At 34.4% G+C, this 27,122-nt stretch overlaps 1 protein-coding gene across 7 annotated transcripts; it reads right to left on the bottom strand.

The window, feature by feature from the left end:
• Window positions 1–276: 276 nt before the first annotated feature.
• Window positions 277–26,980, bottom strand: LOC101739310 (ubiquitin carboxyl-terminal hydrolase 7). Of its 7 annotated transcripts, none has more exons than XM_062673320.1 (23): window positions 26,532–26,980; window positions 26,308–26,437; window positions 24,434–24,549; window positions 22,001–22,329; window positions 20,549–20,712; window positions 20,005–20,122; window positions 18,263–18,404; window positions 16,005–16,179; window positions 14,956–15,148; window positions 14,148–14,301; window positions 12,836–12,972; window positions 12,075–12,171; window positions 11,203–11,439; window positions 10,616–10,889; window positions 9,852–9,943; window positions 8,903–9,048; window positions 8,357–8,464; window positions 7,814–7,976; window positions 7,380–7,501; window positions 6,397–6,532; window positions 5,509–5,667; window positions 4,488–4,581; window positions 277–4,338 (listed from the first exon to the last, which is right to left on the bottom strand). In XM_062673320.1, exons 2-23 carry the CDS (start codon window positions 26,384–26,386, stop codon window positions 4,238–4,240), a joined length of 3,336 nt encoding a protein of 1,111 aa, XP_062529304.1. In that variant the 5' UTR covers window positions 26,387–26,437; window positions 26,532–26,980; the 3' UTR covers window positions 277–4,237. The 7 variants fall into 7 exon arrangements, with proteins under 7 accessions (XP_062529304.1, XP_062529303.1, XP_012547028.1 ...); XM_062673319.1 differs by having other exon boundaries at window positions 277–4,353; XM_012691574.4 differs by having other exon boundaries at window positions 277–4,353; window positions 7,814–7,979.
• Between the last annotated feature and the right edge of the window lie 142 nt (window positions 26,981–27,122).

Raw genomic sequence — 27,122 nt, forward strand, 5'->3', positions numbered from 1 at the left:
AATCGAAACATTTTTTGATGGGTGGACGAGCTCACAACATAAGTTCTAAGGTCTCAATGCAGTTACAACGGCTGCCCCCTTACTCCAAAACGAAATGCCTTACTGCTTCACGGCAGAAATAGACAGGGCGGTGGTACCTACCCGTGCGGACTCACAAGACGTCCTACCACCGGTAAGAGGTATCCTAGGAATCGTATCGTAGTCGCAGGAATCGAGTATCGCAATCGTATAAAACTGATCCATTGGCGAAGGTTGCGTGCACAAAACAAACTAATATAACAAATATAGGATTATATTCAGAGAAACATTCAAATCCAAGATAACAGTGGAAACGACATGTGTTCGCGCAAGCTGTGTACAATATTTTGGGCCCCCGGAGGGTTGCTGCGCTGATTCGGATATATTTATTCAGGTAAATCAACTAATAGACTATATAATCCCATTTGCCACAATTTTGCATCGTGTATTTTACTATAAACTAATGTTCCTAAATATCTCAAATAACCACAAAACATGTTAATGATAATAAGTTCAATCGACACACAATGTTAAATAAACAGAGTTAAACAAAATTATAGTAGGTAGTAGATATTTTAAATGTGTGTTTGAAATCAATTAAATAAATAAAAGTTCTTCCGTCGACAATAAATAAATCAGTTACTGCGTTATATTATTAAACAGCAATAAATGAGAAGAAGAACAGGTGCAAACTATATTAAAATAAAAATACTCGCGTCGGTTCTCATTAGGTTTACACGTCTAAGGCATCGCGTTACGAAAGCTTATTGTATCTCCTTTCCTTAATTTAAATACATCATATATACACAAATATATAATATAAATATACATAATTTCGGAAAAAAAAAAACACGTTTATTTGAATTACAAAGAAACATCCTTCGAGTATAAGTGTAAAACAATGACCCTTATAAACGATTCCAAATCGACAGGGCTTTAAGCCAGATTCATTTAACAATAAGTTTACATCTATTTAGTGCAATCAAAACCGTTTGTGTATATTCGAAGCGAAGCGAAGCGGACATCAACCGTTAGAGTACTCGAGGGACTCCGCTTCAAACATTACACGTTTTGGTAATTCGACAATCTTTCAAACATCAACAAAGTCTTGTATTAATTCTATTAATCAATAGAGATATATTCAATTAAGATTTGTAATCAATGTTCATGTATAAATATATTCACTAATTAGTACTTCAAGTCTACGTATTATAATTTGATTAAGACCTCCCCCGAATCCATTCAATATGTACAAACCTCACTATATTTTATTTGACTATCACATTTCAATTGTATTTTTATCCATCTCATTTCCTAACGTTGAATTTAAAAATTACCGTTTATTATTTACCTTCCATTTACAAAAAAAAATTAAAATTAATATACCTACACATTTTTTTTTTTTTAATATTATTAAGTAACGCCTTTAAGTAAGTCTCTAATTAAACTTACGATTTAATCATCAAATCAAATTTACGAAATGCAATGAATATAATGCAAGTAAAAATGTGATCCGAAAAAAAATATACAACCAAAATTACAGTGAGATAAAGGCGGGTAGTTTTTAATTAAGTTCGTATTGGCTTATGGCTTTTTGACAGATTTAACATCTAATAGTTAATTTACCTGTTTTTTTTATTTATTTCAATGCAAAATATGTAATCTTTTTATTATCATTATTACATAGGCCACTTAAACAAACAAGCGTCCTTGACAGGCACATTCGATTGTACAGAATTATAACGTCTATTTTTTTTTTTTTTTAATATATATATTTATCTCATACATTTCTTTAGTAAAACTAATTGATTACGATGAAAATGTTTAACTCATGCCGAATCACCAAAAACGAATTATTTCTAACAGGTTGGCACAGCACGGGGCGTGTACGTAAGTTAGTTAAACTCAGTTTAGTTAGAAACTGAAAGCTAACCAGAGACAGAAAGTCAACTGAGAATGCGTAAAAAAGACACTGCTAAAACAAACAAAAAAAAAACAAATCGGTTCTAATGGTCTTTGCAAATGAAAATATATCCTATATACAATAAGAATTGAGTGAATATGTTAATAAACAATTATTATACTTCTTTATCTTCACAAAATCTGAAGCGTTCTGTGTGCTTAGTGCGAGTTTTTTAACGTTCTCTCGATAGCGTAAAAGTTAAGCCAATTTTGTATGCAATTGGAACAGCGCCCCTAGCGGCAAACGCACGCAAACGATCCCATTCCATACAAATATGAGCTAACTTTTACGCTATAGAAAAAGTTTAAAAAATTCGCACTAAGCACAATGATGTCACGGAGAGCTTACACGTCCGCAGTCCGGTAGCGATTCAACGCATCACCGCAAATACCATTTCAAATAACAATGAACAACTTATGATTTATTCATTTCACACCAGCACAGAAATAACAAGAGTATATTAATAATATTATTAATTCATTAAATCATTACTCATTTTTCGTACGAAAACTACTATTCAGAATTGAGAAACATAACCACAATCAATTATTACGTTCTGTATGTACAAATTTGATAAGATAAAAATTAGTAGCTACTAATGTAAAATTTAAGATGTTTTAACATGTTCACATTCCTAGTAGACGCAAATTTTGACAATAAACTTACAGGGGGGTCAATCAAGTTTGTCGGGAGCACAATCAAAAGTCAGTTTGCTAAATTTTAACTCTATAATTGACTATTATTGAGAAATTGTGCCAAAAATATTTCTCAGCAAAATTATGAAAAAAATCAACAATTTTCTGTAAAACAGTGTTATAGGTCGCACACAATCCCACAAATTACATTTAACGACCTCACAAAACGAAAGTGCGTTGCGTATAGAAAACGGAATACGGACATTTAAAACATCTTAGGTTTAAAAAAAAAGCTACAGACCAGCAGCAGAGTTCCTTTACAAACATATTACTCAATTGTTGTTTTTGCAAGAAGAAACAAGGTAACTAAAAATTAAAATATGTTGCCATACTAACTAATCGAAACTTTTATTTCAAAAATAGAATTAACATGCAAAAAATATTTTTAGTGTCTGGCAATATACGAATGAATATGCTACTTCATATTTACAAATCATTATGATTTTTACTCTTCTTTTTTTTTCCTTCAAAATATCACATCACAAATGCTGGTGCAAATATTAGAACATTGGAACATGAATTGTACTAGCTGAACCTACTACTTGAAAAATCAATAAACATTTACATGTACGACGGCACGGTTAGGAAATACAATTGATGTTGACGTAAATACATAGGACTATTTATTGATCTCATGCCCGACAGTAACGCGGTATCACACTACGTAATCCAATACAATTACATCCAAATATGATATAGTATTCAGGACACAAAATACTTAACGTTTTTTATTCCGTTCCCATCATTGAAAGTCTGCATGCGACAATCAAATCACAGTCGTGGTCTACATAGCGCGGCTAGGATCTTTATGAAAACAAATGCAATTTTTGAGGAAGGCGAATACATATATCTTTAAGTTTAATATAATATTTAACTTATTTGTATTATGTAAAATGCAGAGAGCCTAATCTACTCAAGAAATCAATAATTAATCGACTAAAATACATTAACTTCAATCATTGCAGTCGATATATTATTATTTAGTTATTTTACAACAGAAAACTTAATATGCTCCGCTGCATTTGTGATAATGCAGAATATCTATATTTTAGATCATTGTGGCACTGTATATTTCATTTAAGATACCACATCTTACATTACAGTGAAATAAATGAGTATCTCAATATTTTTCATGAAGTTTTTGGCATTTAAACGAACGTGAGTTTACTTACTGGCGGTAAGGACCTCTTGTGAGTCCTCGCACGGATAGGTACCACCACCCTGCCGTGAAGCAGTAATGCGTTTCGGTTTGAAGGATAGGAGCGACCGTTGTAAGTATACTGAGACCCTAGAACTCACATCTCAAGGTAGATTGCATTTACGTTGTAAATGTCTATGGGCTCCGGTAACCATTTAACGCCAGGTGGGCTGTGAGCTCGTCCACCCGTCTATGCAATCAAAAATAAAAAGTGTTTCACAAAATTACAGCGCGTACTCGTTTCAGCCGCGTTCATAATGATCCTGGTCGCTTTACAAGTGAATATGGGCGGTGCCGTGTCCCGGGCTGTGAGCGGAGTAGGTGCGGCGTTACGGCGGGGAGACGCGGCGCGCGGCGACCGGCTCAGTTGTATATTTTGATGGCCTTCTCCAAGTAGTTGACGCGGGATCGCTTCGGCGTCTTGTTGATGTGCTCGAGCCCGAACCAGGGCCGCGCCGTTGCGTCTGGGTGCGACAGATCTATATTAAATTTCAGTACGAATTCTTTTTAGAATACGGTTCTATGCCTTCAAAAATTTTATAATCATAAAGTAAAATATTTTCGGGTAAATTCTTTCAGTGGTCGATTTTGATACAAAAAAAAACATACTCACTCGTATTACTACTTAGTCTGAAATCGTTGATATTCACTGTCGCTCCTTCGCTTATGTAATTAGGTCTGCCGTTTGTCACTACAGCAAAGTTGTACTGAAACAAAGACGTCTAGCTGTTACGAACATTGTATTAATTTATATTTACAATTTAAGTAGCACCTGATATTATTTTGTCATTTTTAAATTTTCATAAATAATCTTTGGGTTAACTCATTTTTATGGGAACCAAATGATTATTTTATTTTGTAAACTGTCAACGTATCTTCTTATATGTGAATATTGAAATAAAGCACAATCTAATCGTAGATGGTTAATGCAGAACGATTAGCTACATGTGACAGCCTGTATTGTCATTCGTTTTTATGCTTGATGTCAAAGACAGATAACAAACATTCGAATTATTGAGATTAATTTTATTTGAAATGTACTTTCCAAAAGTGCGATATAAATTTTATATAATAATATGTATTTAATAATCATCCTACCATTTTTATATAATTTTTTTTTTATTGCTTAGATGGTTGGACGAGCTCACAGCCCACCTGGTGTTAAGTGGTTACCGGAGCCCATAGACATCCACAACGGCTGCCCCACCCTTCAAACCGAAACGCATTACTGCTTCACGGCAGAAACAGGCAGGGTGGTGGTACCCACCCGCGCGGACTCACAAGAGGTCCTACCACCAGTAATTACGCAAATTATAATTTTGCGGGTTTATTTTTATTATACGATGTTATTCCTTCACCGTGGAAGTCAATCGTGAACATTTGTTGAGTACGTATTTCATTAGAAAAATTGGTACCCGCCTGCGGGATTCGAACACCGGTGCATCGCTTAAACACGAATGCACCGGACGTCTTATCCGTTAGGCCACGACGACTACGATTATATAAAATGATTAGAGATACCCACCTACTAATTTCCAAAATTACTCAAATTACACAGTTAAAGCAATCACACTAGGTTAAACGTAGAACATTTTTTCAATGGTGTTACAAAGTCAGCACTTAAGCTGCATTACCTTTTCCCATTCTTTGTCGGGTATGTCGAGTTTCTTCTGTAGGCGATCTTTGACAGCTTCGAACGGTTCGTTGTGTTTGAAACGCGCGTAAAACGGAATTCCGAACGTCGCGTATACTTGCTTGTAGAAATGCGCACACGGAACCAGCATCTCATCCTCCTGTTTAGAATAATTACAAAAATTAAAAAAAATAATGTAAAATTAGATGTTATTGGAGAGAAGTATTCTTCTATATCGTTCCCTCAGTGTTCGGTCATGGGTGGCATGGACCGCATAATACAAAATACCACCAAGTGCTTGCCTTACTAGATCTGACCATCTGGCTGCCCACGGCGCGCTTGCCCTCTATGTGACCCGAAGTATTAGAAGAGCTTTTTTTTTTTAAGATTTCTTACTAATCACCCGTGTCCTCGATTACACAATATGAATTTAACATATACAAATTGACTACATATTGCATGAACAAATCCAATTTTTTTATTAATCTTACATCTTACAATGGCTTCGAATGACAACATTCAGAAGCCCTTAAGCTCATCATTTACTGGTGGTAGGACTTCATGTGAGTCCGCGCGGGTAGGTACCACCGCCCTGCCTATTTCTGCCGTGAAACAGTAATGCTTTTCGGTTTGAAGGGTGGGGCAGCTGTTGTAACTATACTAAGATTTTATTACTCATACCTCATGGTGGGTGGCGGCATTTACATCGTAATGTCTATAGGTTCCAGTAACTACTTAACACCAGGTGAGCTGCGAGCTCGTCCACCCATCTAAGCAATAAAAAAAAGCTCAATCGCTAACTCCTGCTTTTCTTCAATATTTGAATGTAAATCTGTCAGGCACCTTAATGTGAGAGTGGTTAATTGGTAAAAAATACGATCATTCTTACTTGTAAATTCAGTTCGTCTCTAGGTATCTCCTCTATTCTGTAGAGTCTGGGCGGCGATATGGTGACCTGGTCGAGTGTGAGCTCGGGGTCCGGACCCGGTAGCACTTTGTGACACGACACCTCCACGATCCTTAGCCTGGGGACAGAATTTTATCATGTCAATTGAAGCTTTTTGACTTTTTTAATAGAGAGGTCATTGACCAGATGGTGTTAAAAGAACATCGCTGGTCATTGACACTTGCTATTCCAGGGGCACATTCAAACCGCTTTTCCGAGTTATCTTATCTATACATACTATTCTAATTAAGATCGTTTCTACTTTTCTACAAGCCTTTTTGGAATAAACTTCCTATGTAATTGAGATTCGTATTCATCGAGCATAAACTGTGGAGAAATTAATTATAAAATAATCCAACAATTTATATTTTAAATGGATATATGGAAGAACAAATCCCGGATGCATTATGGTGACAACTGAAACAGATTTAGGTGATTTAAATGTAGTGGATTTAGATTCCTTTTCATTATATTATTATGTCTGTATGTTTGTACAGTTCTAAGGCACTGTATGTTATTCTTGCCAATTACATTCCAATGACATCTCTAAACGAGGTTACAGATAATTATAGTAGTCAATGAACAGAACTTATTATACATAATTGAAGACTTGAGTGGATGAAGGGGTTAAGTACCATTTTTAAGATTTTTTTTAGTTTTTACATTGAATGAAGGTGTTATGTGCCTTTAAGCCATATTAGACCTTAAAACTTTAGGTTTAAAGGCTATTTTTAGAAATTGCATGTGATGAAGGGGTTATCTGCGAAGAAAAAGTACAAGTAACAAAAGTTTGTTGCCTGTTTTCTCAAAATTAACAAATTGTATCATATCCCCTTTATCCACTCATGTATTCAATTACGAATTCAATGATTATTTACACTGTTATTATGAAAATGATTAAATGTAAGATTGAAAACAATACAAACCTGCCTGAGCCCTCGGTTGACATCTCGACTACTTTAGCTGCCTCTTCTAAAATGTCCGACACTTTACCACCTTTATTTGGATACAAAATTAATTCTTTATCCTCTTTGTAATTTGGACCAACCTAAAAATAAACAAAATAATTACTACACCTATTATTTTTACTGAATATTTGCATTCCATAGCAATCCGAAGTTGAATAATTAAATATTTAATTTTTATGTGTAATTTCAAGGCATTAAAATAGGTTGTGTTTTTTTTATTACGTTGGGAGGGAGATATACAATACTTAGAGACCACCACTGCCCATTCTCCAGTGAATCCCTTAGTCACGTTTTACCTCACCCACGGGGCGGGTAGGGCGATGCAGTAATAACCCGACAGACAGTCAAACATTAAAATCCTGTCACAATAAATGTCCTTAATAAACACTTACCCATAGACATTTGAATTGCTTCTTGTTGTCCAATTCGTTTACTTTAATAGATAATATCTGATAGAATAATTTCTTAGGGCATTTTGGTTTGCAGTACACTAATAAGTCCTTAAGTATTCCGTCGTATGAGTATCTCAAAGGTAGTCCTGGGGTGTCCTTGTAGCTACAACAAGTGGACACGAAATATGACATTCAGTAGTAAATCAGACAAACGAAATAATGTCACCCTTAGAAATCATATCACATTAAGAATTGTAATATTACTTTTTTATTATTATTTTTGTAGTCATGTAATTAAACTTAATCGTCTTCAACGAATTGCCTAAATGGGATTGAGTGAATACTGCAAAAAGATATTTAATAGTACAATTACATAGTTCAATTTTAATAAAGAATCACTTTTGTTGTATGTTTACAATATTGCCAAGGTGACGTTACGGAGCCAAGCGAGTCTGCACTGATTGTCTGATTATTTGTAGTTGTTATTATATTAAGTTAATTATTTACTAGTGGGCATTCAGTAGTTGTTACATCGATACTTACTTTTGACACTTAAAGAACTGTATTAAGTAAGGGTCCACGTTGAGCCTCTGGCCGACCGCCCGCGCCATCTGATCATAACGCATTTGCATCGATAGCTCCATTGTGAATCTGTTGAAAATTTATCAAGAAGCTTTTAATAATCAGGCCATGCAGTTACACGACCCTAGCATTGAAATTCAACATTATTCTTAGAATACTCAAAAACCTTTTTTTTTTTTATTGCTTAAGACGGGTGGACGAGCTCACAGCCCACCTGGTGTTAAGTGGTTAATATAGCCCATAGACATCCACAACGTAAATGCGCCACCCACCTTGAGATATAAGTTCTAAGGTCTCAAGTATAGTTACAACGGCTGCCCCACCCTTCAAACCAAAACGCATTACTGCTTCACGTCAGAAATAGGGATGGTGGTGGAACCCACCCGCGCGGACTCACAAGACGTCCTACCACCAGTGAACCGTTTTGTCCTTGAACTTTGAGTCGCTATGTGAGCCCCTAAATTTTGTGCGTGATCAAATGTAGTTGTGGATCAGAAACGAACTCACCCCGGATCATTGGGCACCGTTTTATCGACGAACTGCACCTCGACCTTGTAGAAGATGTACTTGAAGTAGTCCTGGCAGGTGGGCAGCTCCAGCTCGTCGTGTCGGTTGTCGGCACGTTCGAACACAATGATGTCGCCGTCCATCAGCTCGTCCAATACCTGGTCGCGTGCACACGACTCAATCCGAGGGTAGGCCGGGCCGCTCAGGGCCGACACGGTCCGATACCTTGCACAAACACACACCGATCTGTGTGTTCGTGCATTGTACTTAATGGCCCAATGTCTATGTCGGATTTGGTACTGATAGTAAGCTAAAAGTCCTGATATGAATGAAAAGCTGGTACTAAGGGAGAGTGGTGAAATCGCTGGGTTCCATTCCAGACTATTTACCCCGCATGAAACAAGACATGTCAGTGATGGGATCTAAGAAAATTTATTCTAGAGCTTAACAATACATGGTAAAAACGGTCTCTGGGAATTTACTATAGATGGTGCAGTGGAAATACAATTAAAACCTTCTCTTTTTCATTTAACAAACACTATCTGAGACTACTCATCTATAAATAAAATAAGTATGTATTACAAAAATGATAAATGATATAATTCTAAAACAAAGTCATGTAAGATACCAAACAATTGCATTCTTTCTTGGAAGAAAAATGCTTAACAAATTATGCATTTCCATTTCATTAAACCAATTTTAATTTAGCTTATTGATTTGGCTATGTCTATGGTTAGCTTATAAATACCTATCAGTTAACACATAGAATCATTTTATAATATAAAAAATGTACTATTAATTTAATATCATTTATGTATTCATGTTCATGGAAATGGTACTTTATAAATTATAATCATTCTGTAATATTGGAAAAAGTTTGGTTCTTACATCAGTTCTAATTCAATTTATCAAATTTGATGAATTGTAATAAAAAACTAATAAATAATACCTTTTCTAGAGGTTCGTTGTAATTACTGATTTTTTCAACAAAGTCTGGTTTGATTTCTTCATACAGAACTAGTGGAGTGTCTGGTGGGAATCCTGAAAAATATGGTTAATTTTAGATTAATTGTATGCTTGTGCTTTTAGCTTCTTACAGATAAAAATACAGATGTAGATAATATTGCTAATAAAAGTATTATAATATGCCTAGGAAAACAGTGTTAGAATTTAAGCTAGAAAACAGATTATGATTCTGAACATTATCATGTCAGTCTGATTATATTAACAACATGAGATAGCTAGATTTAGAAACCCATCAGTCGACCCATTAACTATTGTTATCTTTATATAATGTAACTCTCTTCTGAATCCGACTTTGATGTAATTGAAATTCTATTTATAAAAGAATGAAAGATGAAAGGATTACTATACTAAGTTCTCTAATGCTGACATGTTTTGTTTGTCACTTGTAGCTTATAGAAAGGCTATTTTGGAATATTTATTCTTGGTGATTTAGTCCGATGTGTATTATTAAATTTTGTAGTGTAAGTTGATGTGTGTGAGAATAATATGTGCGTATTGTGTTGCTTTTTTTTGTTTTTTTTTTTGTGTAAACTTAAATATCTAAATTTCTCTCTTTTTTTCTTTTTTTCACTCTCTATTTAAATGTTATTTGGATGGTGGAAACATGTTTGGTTATTGTTTTGCTATTTTTTTAAATATATGTTTATTTTCCCAAATAAATAAATAAATAACAAATACGATTCATACCTGCACGTTGATTGAGTATAGGTAGAAGATCGGCAGGTTTGCTTGCGATGGGCAAATAATGGTGTCCGCAGTAGTGTATGCGCTTCTGTTTAGGATCATAATACTTAAAAAACAGGACCACGTCGTTCTTCTTATCGAACCAAGGCAATGATGTGAGACCAGAATCTGGAGGCAGCATCTCGAGGAATATGTTCCATGGGTTCATGTTCTCAGAAACGTCAGCTACAGTCTTGAGTTGATCGTTAAAAATGTCTAGGCAGGTCGGTCTGCATGTCTGAGAACAAAATATTTTATGCTTTATCTATTCCTTTACAATAAATTAACTTGTAAGCGTGTTGTATAATTAACATACATATGTGCCCATAATTATGAAAGCGATCAAAGTCATATATTTTTTGTGTCTAGATATTTAATAAATTGCATTGCATAAATAAATAAAAATATTAATGTCCTATACATTATATGACATTTTAATTTTTAATTTTGATATCTTTATAATATAGGTTTTAATATATCATTTTCCAAAGGTTTGTGTGTAAAATGTCATAAATTCACAGTTGCAGATCTATTTACAAACTATACGTTACCTGATTAGAGCGTGCGCTAAATGGCCAGGGTCGGAGCTGCTGCAGTGGATACTTAAAGTTCTCTGACAATATCTCCATGAGTTCAGAGACGGTGGCCTGCTTCCTGACGCGGAACACGCGGTAGTGCGCGCGCTCCGGGTCGTACAGATCGTTCCCTTGATGACCGTCGAAAGCTTCCTCCAATACTACATTCACGTTCATATACAGGTGGGCTTCGTTCCGCTCTTTGCGACGAATCTGGAAAGCGAAGAATAATAACTTGAGGAATATTGTAGGACCGCATTGTAAAAACTTGCCTACTAATTGCGATTTGATTACACAATAATTACACCAATTATTACTTTTTTTTTATCCTACCTAAGCTGATAGCCTGGAGAGGCTATTTCAGCGTAACCTTAACTAGTAGATGAGCTCACGGGGCTCAAACCGGAGTGATGCTAACACTGACCCTAGCAAGAGCCGTGCTTCGCAGAATCTACCACCGGATCGGAAACGCGACCCACTGAGAAGATCGGACGAGAAACTCAGTGCGCTGTGTCTATGGGTTAATTCGCTCGTCGAACCCTTCGTCGCAAGCGACGGGTTCGACGAGGACGGTGACCGGAATTATTACTGTAAGGCAGTTGATATTACAGCCTCATGTTTTAGGCGAGGACTTGCATGTTGCGATGTGTATGAACTTCAGTAATCGATTGCTTGTGCGTTCGTTCGCCTAACGATAGATCGTAGGCCAATAAATAAATAAAAAAAAATAAGAAATACCGTAAAAGATATTCGCTTTAGATTTAAAATTTTAATTTATTTATGAATAGTGAAAAGGATTTTTTTTTCGATAGAATAACTTTGTAGATTAAATAAGACAAAATATTTACGGTTTCGATTCTCTTCTCTTCAGCTAATCTCTCACTCAACTCAGTAGGTATGTCTGCTTGTGTTACTTCTTGTAGAACAGTCTTCAACTGTGAATCCCTACAAATTGACCAAAATGACGTCTAATTTAATCCTTCATAGACAACCTTCAAGGTAGAACCTTCATTTACAAATGGTTTCATTAACGAAAATTTAAAAACATCTGTTTAACTATATAGCTAAACTGCATTTGTATAGTTAATAAATGTAATCCTGTAATATTTTATTGTTTTTCTATTATAACTAAAACGTTTGAACTTATTTATATTTTAATATTATTTCTAAACTATAACATAAATATTTTCAAGCTTGATAACAAAATTTATCATCTATTTGGTCTCATCAGTCAAACCACCCTCGAACCTTAAATGTCATGTCTGTCAATAGGTTTTCATGAAATTTCTGTGAACCAAATTCATTTCATGACCTCAAAGTTATCAGTGTCAGGATTGGAAGGAGAAAGCCCTGAATAAAGCAGTCTGGAGAGACATACTGGACCAGGCTAAAGCCCACTGGGCTGTAAGGCCTATGAACATGATGAAATTCATTTCATAAGTTTTAAGTACTGTCCTTACATTACTCATTACCCCAGTGGTTTAGCTTAAAACAGTAATGCAAGTTATTAATTTTCCACGCTCAGTTCTAATGTGTAAAGAACTAAAATTCAAAAATTTTATTAAGTTCTTACTAGGAGTTATTAGCGATTACAATGTGCATATAGTACCTGATATAAACCAACATATAGGCGTTAGTGCAGTGGCGAACGGTCAACGTCATGTCCTCGTCGTGACCGCCGTAGTTGTATTCGATGGCCTCCTGTTTCGTGCACCGGGACACCACGTCGTCGTCGAACTTACACCACTGAACAAAACCAATAATAATTAAATTATTTAAGGGATTTTATGACCTGGTAACTAAGACCTTTAAGTCATGTCTTATTTTAATTTATTTTCTAATTTTTATGAAAAATGATAAAATGAAATCAAGATGATTAATTTGAGACATTAATCAACTGGGATGAAATCAAATGAAATGAGATGAGATGATATGGGATGAAATATAATCTCAGTAAAATTGTGGTCATCTACTGAGACTTTTTCATTGGACTTTTTGGAGGATCCCCAGAAGTGATGTCCAACGGCTTTGTTTCATTTTCCCACATTTGTGCACTTTCACACATATTAAAAGGTGAATAAACCACCATTATTACACATTTAAACCTGAAGAATCACTAAATAGACAAAATAAAACAAATCACACAACTTTACTCCTCGCGTTCCCGCCAAAAAGTCCATAATAATTAAATATTGCCTTCACTGCAACTGCCGTCAGTTGTATGCATGAGACGCACTGGTTGAAGCGCCACCTTGTGTAAGGTGATGGTACTGAGACAGACGAATGAAAAAAAAACCTGCTAAAACTACTTCAATCGAACGAACAATACGATAAGTCAAGCGAATTATTATTTTATAGCTTCATAACTAAGTTCCATTGTTTTTAACGAATACCTTTATAGTTTATCTGACAATTATATCAAATTTGCTTAAAGCTACCTTTCTAAAGAGTCGTAACGACAAACAGTCAAAAGCATCATGTTTTAAGCAAAAACATGTTATGTATATTTAAAGACACACAAACCATTTTAAATTCGTGAAACTAAAGTTAGTCTAGTGTGTATTTTCCAAGGCTATCAAAAAGAAAATAAATTAATGTTTTGTTTCATTCATTAACAAACAACAGAAAAATATCATCATTTGAATTGAATTGAATTTGTTTGTAAAAACAGCGTCGAGATCAGTTTTAAAATGATTACATCAGCGATTAGTTTACAGAGAAAGAAAAGTGAATAGGTAGAGAACATATCACTATCTCTTTTGTACACCCACACCTTAACGACAGTGATGTCACCTAAAAAATATGTCTATAAGCTATATTATTTATTCATTATTTAATAAAAAAAAGTACGAAAAAATAAGACAACATTCTTTTGAAACAGTGAACATTTTCTTTCTTTATCAATATGATTTGCATCATACCTTTCCGTCACCTTTCGGATTGATAAAGACCACATAATGCCCCCCGTGGTTGTCTCCCGAGTGAACTAATACCGCATGGAGGGTGTAGTCAGCCGGTGTTTCTGGTTTCTCCTGTAGATATGCATCTAAATTGATACGTTCGTAGAATTCAAATCTAAAAACCAAAATACAATTTTCATCAAGTAATTGTAAATTATTTCAACTAATAAAAAAAGTGCTATCATATAAGTTATAAGTAATATCAAGTAACATAAGTACTATCAATAGTAAGTAAAGTACTTTAAAGTACTGTAAAAATAACTTCATATTTAAAAATATTAAAATTGAATTAAATTGTTCTGTATTAGGCATTACATGCAGAGTCAAAATTTGTGGGTACTTTTATGTGTTTATATCACAGATATGAGTCAATTCTGGATATTTTTTTGTCCTTCTTTGTGTAGTTTTAACTTCTTTTTTTTTATTGCCCTTGTAGGCAGACGAGCATACGGCCCACCTGATGGTGAGTGGTTACCGTCGCCCATGTACTTCAGCAATGCCAGGGGCAGAGCCAAGCCGCTTAATACTCTCCACAAGCCTCGTTTGAAGAAGGACATGTCATAGCGCTCGGGAAACACCGTGGAAGGGAGCTCATTCCATAACCGGATGGTACGTGGCAAAAAAGACCTCTGGAAACGCACTGTCGATGACCGCAGTGGCTCCAGGTAGTATGGATGAACTCTACTCCGGTGGCGGGCGGTGCGATGGTAAAAACGAAATGCCGGTATCATCTCGAACAATTCCTCAGAATGTAGGACTTTGGACTAACCTGTCATTAAACTTGACCGAACTGTCGGTAATGGGATCGTATTGGAATCTCATCAAGTGTAAATGTAACACGGGCGGGAACGTGGCAAATATGACGCCTTTCTCGGCTTCCTGGAGACCGTGCTCGCCAGCGTCGTACTTATTCTCGCCGTCTAGCGTTTCTGTGCTTATGTAATCTTTGAACGATTCGTAGACTGTAAAATATATCGTGTTAGGATACTTCACTCATATGTACACTTTAAATCAATTTAATAGCTATTGTTAACAACTAATTTCAAAAATTTGGTATATATAGAATTATAGTTAATTAGGTTATAAAATTCAGACTATGATTATGAAGCTGATGAGCTTATAGTCCACCCGATGGTGAGTGATTGTAGTTGCTCGTGGAAATCTTGCTATAGATACTATCATAATCTTCTTTTAATACTAGTACCTTATAATTAATAGCCTTATTCTACTTATTTCCATTTCTATACAAAATTGTCGTTTTATGTTGGTATTCAAATTATCCCTGCTCCTCTAAAAAGCGCTACAGTTCTTTTGGCGTTAGATTGTTGGTAGGGGCAAGATGTTATTTTCCAGTGGCTCAATTGGACACCGAATAATTTAAGTAACGTCAATAGTTTTTTTACTTGGTTATTACATATTATACAAAATTTATACGTTTGCATTTCGTTAAATTTCGATATCAATAATTATAAAATCCCATCTAAGTATTTTAGATGCTAGACGTCACGTCTTGGTTTTTGATCAATTTTAATTGAATATGCAATTTCGAAAAGGGCACATCTCTGAAAATGTAAAATGTTCAGGAAATGAAAAAAAAAACTGAATATTTTCTAAAGTAGTGTAAAATTTAAAATATTAACTTTTGAGATATATTTTAGTGTTAATTAGCAATTGAAAATTACTGGAATTATTATAAAATGAGTGTAGGTAAGCCTCAAAGCTACATGTATATGAAAAAACGTATTTGACCGAATATGCGACATGTGCCCTTTTCGAAATTGCACATTTAATTAGAAAATCAATATTATAAACACTCACTATTTTTCTTCCCTTTTATATTGAGTTGGATATCGTAGAATGTTTCCACTCGGGTACTTGAAACGTTAACGTTCTTACACTTAATGTATGATGTCATCTTGCCCTCGAACAGTCGAGGAACCGTGCCCTCCACGCATGTGCCCTTCATTTTACTTTCTAATTTATCCAATAAAACCTGTGCATCAAAAAAACAAAATTATTATTTAATTTCATGATTTAAATTTACTTTACTTAATTAGTAAAGTAAAATAAAATAAATTGGTTTACTAAGAAACCCGTAATCTGGGTGAAGTACTTTTTTTTCATTATTAAATTTTCCATTAACGTTAGTGTTGACATCACGAGTTAAACGAAAACTAGATATAAATATCTAATTGTTAGCTTCGTAGTCGACGACAATAGGTACTCCAGAATGACGAAACTGATTGGTAATTAATGTTATATGTGTTATTGAAATGTATCACTTGATAAGACTCTTGTACCTTTGTTGAAATCAAGAACAATTCTTAAGACACAAATTCTTGAAAGAACATGACTCTGGTTTAATAATTGTTGAAACTGAGATATTTATACCAAACAGGTCATAAATCATTTCGAGTTTCAATGAATAGTTTAAAAGTTAGAAGGTAAAAAAATCAGGATGCAATAAAAAAAAGTTTTAAACCAACTTCAGAAAAAGTAGGAGAATATCAATTTGACTGGTTTTTTATGCGTGTTATAATAGCCGGCAAACTTCTTGAGCATTTGTTGACGTAGTGGGGGTAAGTTTGCGCATGGTACACTCACGTGCAAAAACATTATTTACTCTGCGTCATAATGCAATTAAATTATTAAAATCAACATATGTATTTATTTATATATTTATTAGAACATCAACAAAAAATATAGGTTAATAATTGTAATAATTTAATCTTGGGGTAAAATAGATATTCCTTCTATTAAGTCAAAACTAGAGCTGTTGCCAGGTCTTCGTTCAGTTGAAGCGAAGCTGGTATTTGTAATTTTTTTTTCGTTATCATAATCTTGATAATTATCATCATCACTGTTTTCATCACCCGAGTCGCCATCATCGTGATAAGTCGACATAGGGCTCATCGGTGTAGTTTACGACTCGGTCGGTTCGATCTTCTTTTTTGTCTATAATTAATTATTTTTTGAAGATATTCGATTCGTAGTAATAGAACGTTACTTTTTTCAATTACCAGCTTCCGATTATTTTCTGTTTTTTTTTTCCATCTGAAGCCTAGCTCTTTCATAATTCGTCGTAACCTTCATTCCGAGCCATTAAAATGTATATCTTCTTTGAATTTTTCGAAGCCTTTCTACGATACGGAGTTTCGCTGCTTGTTATGTAGTTATTATGATTACGTATTTTTATTACAGATTGAACGAAACTATCCATTCCGGTAACTTTCTTCTTCCCTGATCTTTTCTTACCCGGAGTCCCAAACACGGCCAGCAAGCCAGAGCCTTTAGCTTCGTTAATAATGGACCTAACAGTGCCCAATGATGTTTTTGTTGCTTCCGAAGTCTGTTTTACTTTTTCAATATCATTTTTCCCCTGTTTTATAATGAAGCAATATACGTCGTACACAATTTTTCTACCCTTTCTTTTGAATACTACACCAGTTTGTCGCGGCATAGTGTATTTTTTATAAAAAATCAACAAACTCTCAACAAATAGCAATGGCAACAAAGTCAACAAGCAATTATAACAAATAACTTAACGATTAATAACGATAGACTTTTCACTGTACGCAAGCGTACTTTTGGGAGCAAGCGGAACGAGGGCGCGGTGCGGGACGCAAGGTTCGACTGATCTACCAATAACGCGCTCGATACGATTTCCCCTGCCGTCGCGCCTCACCCTCACCACCAAAGTGATCTAAAATTCGGTTCTGCGCAGTCAAGGTCATTTGCTCACGATGTTTGCCGGTTACTATACCTAATAACTGTTTTCTTGGACCCCGACTATGAGGATTCTTTTTTATGTATGAAATGTTATCAAAATATGACCAGTAGTTTTTAGTCAATCAAATCAAATCAAAAAATTTTTATTCAACATAAATGAAAGTACATACTTGTTGAACGTCAAAAAAACTACCTACTACTACTAGTATCGTTATTAATGCATATTTAATGGACATATCTACATAAATATCCTCATTTTGTTTGTTCTTTATTTTATTGAAGTAGGTTTTATTTTCTGGTTTATATACTCTTTAAATTAGTTTACTAAAAAAACTATAATTTCTTACCCTAAGGAACTCTTGTACGTCGTGTTGCATGAAAGAATCAAGGGTTTCCCAACCAAAGCTCTTGGTCAACTTCTTTGTACCAACTGGTTTATCACAGAACTGTAACTCGTAGAATACTCTTTGCAAAGCCAAAGCCACCGATCTACAAAGGAATGTTTCTGTTATATTGTTACCAATCTTGTTTTAATATTAATATTTTTTTTTTCATTTCATGAACGCAAATTCATTGCTTAAGCATGTGTGTGTAAAACAACACTTATATTATTTATTTGAATGCTTCGTTTCAAATGCTTCATTTTTCTTAAATACGGGTGAATAGGTTTTGAAAATAATAGTTTTATTTGATATCTTCGAAGTAATGGGTCATTGAACTGCTCATACCTAGATACTGAGTAAACGTTTGAAAATAAATTTAATTGGAACGTGCCTTATTTAAGTCATTAAAATATTTTAACATTTCCTTCACATGTATTGTGTTTATTATTGTAATTTTAAAGTCCTAAGATATTACAATGTTAGGTGCAGTCAGATTTACATCATATACAAAAATAAACAAGACACTCTTCAACTCGACATTCAACGACCTGAAGTTAATGTTTTCTCAAGTGATATGTTAACTGAAAGGTCACATAACCTAAGCCCTGGAAACGATATATATGCCGCAAAGATGCTGGCTATGGCCAACTATCAAACATGGACCTTGTGATATAGTTTCACGAATCACTTGCTAAATGATGCAGTAAAAGCTTCATTAATTTAGAATTTACTTTTGATCGTTTCCAATTAGATAACACTTTATGAATTCTAGCATGCTTAAAAAAAATTGGTCTTTTGATCTCGGAATCGTAAAAACTACATCGGTAATTGAATTTCCTCAATACCATTTAAGATTAAATCAATGCTAAGACTACCTAAAATGGAAGCAATGTTAATCTGAGTGTCAATGCTAATTCATATTAATTTTCAATGCAAAACAACAACACATACTGCTCAGCCCCGATACAGTACAACCGTTAGCTATATACACATAATGCTTGTATTACAAATACTAAAAATGTTTACACAATATTTTTATTGTATAGATTGTCGCATTTTATTTGCTTACGACAAACAATGCGCTGGTTACAGATGCATTGCATGTTCGAAACAAGAACTCAGTAAAATATAATTTCATAATTTTAAGAGGCTATTTATGCGACACTTTCATTCACTGTCACTTATATCTCACACTTATATCACTTATATGACAGTGAGTCATTTAATTATGTACATAACACAGTAATCCCTATAACACGGTAGATTGGTTCCACGTTCTAGGAAACGCGTTGTAAGAATATTCTCGCATAACGTGCTTTGTACATAACGCGTTATATGACCCATATAACGCGTTATGTAAATATACATTACATACGTAACACAAAATAACATTTTTTTTACAATTCAAATACTAGGAGCACAAATTTAATAAATTATTTAATTTAATTAATTTCATAACAACACAATTGACATAATGTGCACAGGTGCGCGAAATCAATTATGAACGGTACAAATCATTATAAATTGCACAGTAGTACGGAAATATAACGTATGAAATCCCCGCGTTATATGGGGGAATACCCGTGTTATACGAGGGACTGACATCGCGTAGTATGAAAATGCGCTATAAGAGGAATTACTGTACCTTGCAATAGTTTTAATTTAATTTAAAAATATTGTTTAAATAGCAATATCTTTTTACTAACCTAGTACTATCGTCCGATTCTGTAGGCATCTTGTACACAGCTTTGCGGAGTTGATTCGTGAAATAAAGTGTTTGAAGTAACGAGTTCATATAACAAGTTGCACCTTGATTCTTCAGACCTGAATACATTTAAAATGCATCTATAAAACAAACTAAGTAGTTTATGTAGGCATATTTAAATCATTACGTATGAAGTACTATAAAATACTTGTGTTTTGGTGTATTGTGAGATTCCAGGTATACTTGTGAAGTATAATGAAATGAAAATACACACCCTGTATCTAATACAATGTAGAATTCGACCTCTTCTCTCAAAGTGAGTGCGAGCATTTACCTTTCTACATTGTCATTTCTATAAACTCCAAAAACGAATTGTAACTAACACGAGTATTAGCAAGTAATTTTTTTTTATGAGTGTGAAATTTATTGTGTTATTTGACGTTTTCATTCAGGACAGCGATTACCCATGAATATTTAAAGTATCCTCAATAGCACAACTGAGAGTTCCACTTTAATTTTCCTACAGTGACACTGTTATGTCTTACCAACATATCCTGTATGCTTCTTAGAATCCCAAGATACGCCGTGGGGTGCTTCGGCGGTGACGTGAACTTCCAGAGTGATCGCGTCGTCTTTAATGTAGCCCTTCTCGGGGTCTAACACGTCGTTCCACGTCATGAAGTGAGAAAAGCCCCAGTCGTTTTCTTTGCTGATAACAATAAATAAAAAAAATTAAGCTTATTTTCCTCATATTTTTCTTATTTTCCTTTTAAGCTTATTCTCCTTATATCATCATAATCATCATCTCAGCCTGTCCACTGCTAAACATAGACCTTTCCAAGTGATCTCCAGTGCGGCCGGTCCGTTGCATCCAATGTGACCCAGCGATTCTAGGTTGCCGGTAGGTGGCCGTCCCACACTTAAATATATAGAATCCTAATAAGCTATATATTAATATGTGAAGCAAAAACTTTGTATAGCCCTTTTTAAGAAAATTGCGCAGACGGACGCGTATTAAATTTGCCACACTTATAGAGAATATAGAGGAGTGCAGAATTTTATATTTTTTTAAATGATCGTAAAACCTATGATGTACGTATATGGCAACTTTGGCAACCACTCAAGACTAAGCAGTTGGGAGCACGTTCAACCAGTGAAAACAAAGATAAGCAGGCCTTATTGTAGGTACCCCTTCGTCCTTACTCTGTGTAACGAGTCTAGCATTCGAAAGCTAGATAAGATGACGTAGTATATACGTCATTATTTAGCTTCATTTGTTTTTTCAAGGAGTATAAGCATTCGACTTTGTTTATATTTAAAATGGGCGAGGCAAGGTTTTGCTATACTACTAAATCATTTACTGTGGTTTTATATCTATAATAACCATGATAAATGAGATAGTTTGTATATTACGCTAACATCTTAACTACTCCATAGATCATCATAAAGTTTTGCATATATCTTTCAGAGGTACAGAAAGAGATGCCAAACCCAAAGAATATTATGATGTTTCCTTAGTATATTGACGTCAGCAGTGCCACATGTACTAATTAATAAGTGTCAAGTTGTAGAATTTTTCCGTACTTAGTATAACTTTAGTGTTTTTTTCTATCTTGAAAATTTTATAGTCATGTTTTGACGCGAGCCCGAACCTAGACTTTATTTACAGTAAATATAAGTTCCAAAGAAAACGCAATAACATATCTATAGATAAGTTTTTTTTTACTGCTTAGATGGGTGAACGACCTCACAGCCCAACTGATTTTAAGTGGTTACTGGAGCCCATAGACATCTACAACGTAAATGCGACACCCACCTTGAGATATAAGTTCTAAGGTCTCAAGTATAGTTACGACGGCTGCCCCACCCTTCAAACCGAAACGAATTATTGCCTCACGCCAGAAATAGGTAGGGCAGTGGTACCTACCCGCGTGGACTCACAAGAGGTCCTACCACCTTAAAAAGTAACATCTAGTAGTAGTTCCAATAGCACAAACCTGTAAAATAAATGTTGAATTTTCCTTAGGAAAGGTTCGGTGTCCGGCTTGTGGGATATGAGTCTCAGTTCCGCCATCGCATAACAAGACCAGCTGGATGATTCACTTTCCCCGTTGCACTGTAGGAAGAAGCCCAGAGACTTTTGCTGTTGCCGATCGGGCGAAGGCGCTTGCCGCGGCATAACCATTATCTTCCACGGCAGATTGCGCACGTAGCACGGCGGCGACAGCATCGAGTCTTTCAAATTCTTAAAGTTGTGGACCGTGAATCGGAACGTTGCCTCTGAACGCGCTTCGTCGTCTTCCATTTCAGCGTCAAGACAGGCGAGCTATGAATGTTAAAAACAATGTCATATGAAATTTATTTCGAAAATAAAGTTTACATTTTCTTCGTAATATAATTTAAGGATTTGCTGTCAACGACAAGAAATAACCAAAATCAATAGCAACAACAATAGTACTACAATGCAACATGGTACCGGTCATCGCTCTCGTCGAACCCGTCGCTTGCGACGAAGGGCTCGACGAGTAAATTAACCCTCAGACACAGCCCACTGAGTTTCTCACCAGCTCTGCTCAGTGGGTGGCGTTTCCGGTCCGGTGGTAGATTCTGCGAAGCACGGCTCTTGCTAGGATTCGTGATAGAAAGGTCGTCAGGTTTGAGCCCCGTGAGCTCACCTACTAGTTAAGGTTAAGCTGAAACAGCCTCTCAAGGCTTTAAACAAGCTTAGGTACGAAAAAAAAAAAGAAACATGGTTTCATCCAGACATCATTATGGCTACAAAGAGTTTTTGCACGAATTCCCCTCCAGATTTCCCGACATACGCTCTTTTTTTTAAAGAAATTTGACGTCCTTTACAATAAACCGAGACTTGGCTACGCTCCTCATCTAGGCTTTATTTTATTGTTTAGATGGGAGAACCTCTTAAACGCTGAGTACAAGTGGTTACTACGTGAGTTTAGTCTCAATTCCATACTATAACTAAACCAGAGCGCATCACTGCTTCGCGACATAATTAGGCAGAATGGTGGTACCGACCCGTGCGAGCTCATAAGACACCCTACAACCAGTACCAGAGATTACATTCATTCCAAAACACATCATTTAATACTTTTCCTATTTTGTAATTATAAGCTGATCTTTATTATAGCGTAAATTTATTTTGGGAGTATCAACAAATTGTTTTGAAAAAGTCTTCACAGATTTATTTAGTGTGAGACAAAGAAAAAGATCAATAAATATAGACATCTTTGTTGCCTTATCTGACGTCTCGGATTCAAAGTATTGTTTATGATTGGAACTTAATGCAGTGTATAATGGTTATAAGGTATGGAATATAGACAACTCAACATTAATAAATATTAGATATTGGATTCATAGATGTTCATGAGCTTCAGATGAACATAATTTACTTGCTTAATGTGCTTTTAAAATACAGAAGGGTATGTCGGACAACAGACAACAAAGTGTTATGATGTCAACATTTGTTTTAGAAGTTCATTTTCTAATTTAATCTCAAAACTAGTCCACAAAATTTATTGAACCCTACTTTTGTTGAAAACTTTCTTTGTTTATATCTATTAATTTCAGTTTTATTCTTTGACATGATTTTTATTCAAAAATAAGATTTTTTATCTATTTAAGTAAAAAATTTACTTTTGTAGTCTGTAAACATGTCCAAATAGCTTTTTGCTGTCAATTAATAGATTTCCAATAAATCAAAGTTACATTTCAAAACCTATAAATTTGCATTCGTGCAAATAATAATAATATCGAAACTACCTATTAATGCTAAAAAATCACTATTCAGCAAAAGGTTCGTGATGTGACACACTTTATTTGTAAATATAATAAGATTTACAACTGAAAATATTTTATCTCCTGTCAACTAATTTATCATATGATTTTATCTGATAAAAAAAGGAATGCTACTTTTTATGCTTTTACCTAGTCTCACTTTTAGTATCCTCGTGTCTATCTTAGGACTTTATAAATAGCGGGCAAGAATCAGAAGGGAGAAGTACAATGCACTGGACAGACCAGATCAATCTCAACATCAGTCACAAAGTGGTATCTCTTGCTGAAAATCTGAATCAATAGAGGAATACTGTTAGGGATAAATTGATGCCCTAATAGGCCATGACACCCAGAAGTGTGGAATACACCCATGGAAGAGGACTTTACACTCTTTTATAAATATCGGGATAATATCAACTAAATGTGTATTCAACATAAGTATTTGTTGTTTAAAATATCAAATAATAACAAGACATGACTCTTACAAAGCTTTCAATTAAGCTCTGTATTCATTTTAATTTTATAATTTCTGTAACTATTATGACATACCATGATATCACAGATCACATTAAAAAAATTAAGGATTGCAACCTAACTCTACATATTGTGGGTATTTTACTTATTGTGTAACTTACGGGCATCTCAGCTGAGGCAGTCTCCTGTGTCTTCATAACATCAGCCATGACAACCTCACCATTAGGACCCTTCATCATTTCTTCATTCCAGGTTTTTTCAGTGGTAATTGTTTCAACTGGAACCCAATACTTAACTATTTAATATCTGTACAAAGAATTAACCAAAAAATATAGGGAGTTGAATAAATTTTAACATTTCAAAAGTATTATGTTGACTTATTGTCATTTGTCATTCAATCATTTATAAAAATGACTACACAATTCATAAAAATATTATTCTCTCAATATTTCTAACTAATTTTGTAGTGTTGGTTTAGTAATGGCATTTTGAAATGTTTATTCAAAAACTTATTCACACATTTCTAAGCACTTTAATTTTTCTATTTGCTTAGAACTTGCTTGCTTATTTACCTAGTAACAAAATAATATATATAAATCACCTGAATAAATTTTATGGAACAAGAAAAATGGTTTGACATTTGTTGTCAAAATGTCAGATACTAAAATAGGAATTTGTAATGATACCATTCTTCAAAAAGTTTTTAGATACATATAATTTAAAAGAAAAAGAGGGAAATTTGGAGATCCTTAAAGACAATATCTTAATGTTCAGCAATATCATTAACTCAAATTATAAGGAGTCTACATAGTACCTAGTATTGATCTTTATTACCACCTCTTACTTTTAATACATTTATGAACATTACTGCAATTTTGAGTATTTGACTGACTTGTTCATTGATTTTGTGTTTTATATATTTTTAATTTTGTATGTTATTGGGACACAGATAACATTAACATTTTTATATTGAACTTGATTCTTAAAAACCCTTCCCACTTATATAATATTAATTGTGTAAAGGGGATGGTAGCTCCTCTCAGAGCTTTTGTGTAAATAATTTTCTTTGACCAGTAATCACTTATCCAATTGTTCTCATCACATCACAAAGGATAATGGTTGACTTTTGCAATTGATATTGTTTTAAACTTGTACCGATATAGTATTATTATGGTTCCAGCATTAGTTGGTTGATAAAAATGATTCTGTATAATAATTTAAGTTTATTGCCTGAGTGATTTTAATTCTATAGGAAACCTAATACTAACACTTGCGTTTTCTATTAAAATAACATTTTAAAAGTGGTTCAAATTAGTTCTTTTCAAAGATAATGCACCATTTGTAAGTTGCTATTTTAATGCATTGCATACTTTAAAAATGCAATAATCTCATTGTAATATTCATTGACATGATACAATAGCATTTTTCTTGATAATTTAAAATGAATAAAAACTTGTAATTCACAAGAAATATATAACATATACATTGACCTTGAGATTTTATTTCTTATGTCTCATTATGCCAGTAAACACCTAACCATCTTATTTAATATTTTAATGTTACAAATTTACAGAAAACTTTCCACTTTCCAATATTGTAATTAAAACAGAAGATAAAAATGTTAAATATCAATACTTTTAAATGCATTCAATTTTAGTTCTATATTTAGAGAATGCAATATTAACAACTTGCACTTTTAGAACAAAGAAAATATGTAAAATATTATTGAACTTATTGAATGCACAATATAATAAGTTTAGTACATATTCGTTTATTGTCTGCTATGACAGGTATTTTAAAATAAACTAACATCTAATAGTTAAAAAACAATAACAATTTCATTTATAGGTTACTTTACATTGTCAGTCTGTACTTTACCACTACATAATATACACTTAGTAATATATTATTATTTCTAACACGACAGTACTTAATAGAATGCTAATAATCATTTTTATAAAATCCATTTCAAAGCAAAAAATTTTCGAATGATATTTTAATTGGGCGAAAAGGTTATTGTGATGTCATCACTTACCGTCCTGAGTCTCCATCTCCACGACCTGGTTAACATTGGAGTCGTGCTGCTGCCTGTCAGGTGCAGGCGTGTGATTCATGTTAGCCGGGCGCGCCACGGGGGACTTTCGCCCAAAGCTCTTCGATATTTCCTAAACAAACCGTTCACCTTAGCAATATTTTGACATGACCTTCTAAGCCAAAATCACAACTTCACGTTATCCACAATCAAATCACTTCACATACCTTTAAAGCCAAGGGATTACTCCCTTTACACTTGCCGAAAATTCGTTGAACGAATTTCAACGAACCTTTCTCATCGACGCGATTACCCTGGGCGTTAGGGATTTTGTTTTTCTTCGAAGGTTGGGAGTTAATTTTCAAAGAATGTTTACTAGCGGCGCGGCCGATGTCTGCAAATTTCAATACAAGGGCCGACAACGAATGAGTACGCTAATAGCACATTCCTAATCCTACAATCATTGCCAGAATCGCTTTGTCACTACGAAGGATGGTGGCAGGCGAATATATTATAATTTAGCCGGGTACAGTCGTATAAACGCGAAAATAAACAAAATGGTGGATGTTAATTTAATTTCTGACTTCGGATGTATGGCCCGGTTTGATCGACGAATGCACCATTTTATCATTCTTTCACATTTGCCCACATTCACCCTAGTGTTGATGGTTTACTGAAGGTTCCGGTTTATTACAACCCAACATAGTTTCAAAATCCACTAAAAACGAAATTCATTATCACTAAAAAAATTGATTCAGTAACAGGATAAATCCCAACAATAACCAACACTTAGAATAAAATGAGTTTACATTTTTATA

This window comes from Bombyx mori, chromosome 17, assembly GCF_030269925.1.
Source record: "Bombyx mori chromosome 17, ASM3026992v2".
NCBI classification, from domain to species: domain Eukaryota; kingdom Metazoa; phylum Arthropoda; class Insecta; order Lepidoptera; family Bombycidae; genus Bombyx; species Bombyx mori.

What these genes read in the sequence shown, in the direction of transcription:
- LOC101739310 (XM_012691572.4), bottom strand. Translation starts at nt 26,386, where the DNA reads ATGAATCACACGCCTGCACCTGACAGGCAGCAGCACGACTCCAATGTT. An exon ending in TTAGCGCACGCTCTAATCAG is followed by an intron (nt 10,890 to 11,202) that starts GTAACGTATAGT and finishes TTTTGTTCTCAG; the next exon opens with ACATGCAGACCGACCTGCCT. An exon ending in AGCAATTCAAATGTCTATGG is followed by an intron (nt 7,502 to 7,813) that starts GTAAGTGTTTAT and finishes GTTTATTTTTAG; the next exon opens with GTTGGTCCAAATTACAAAGA.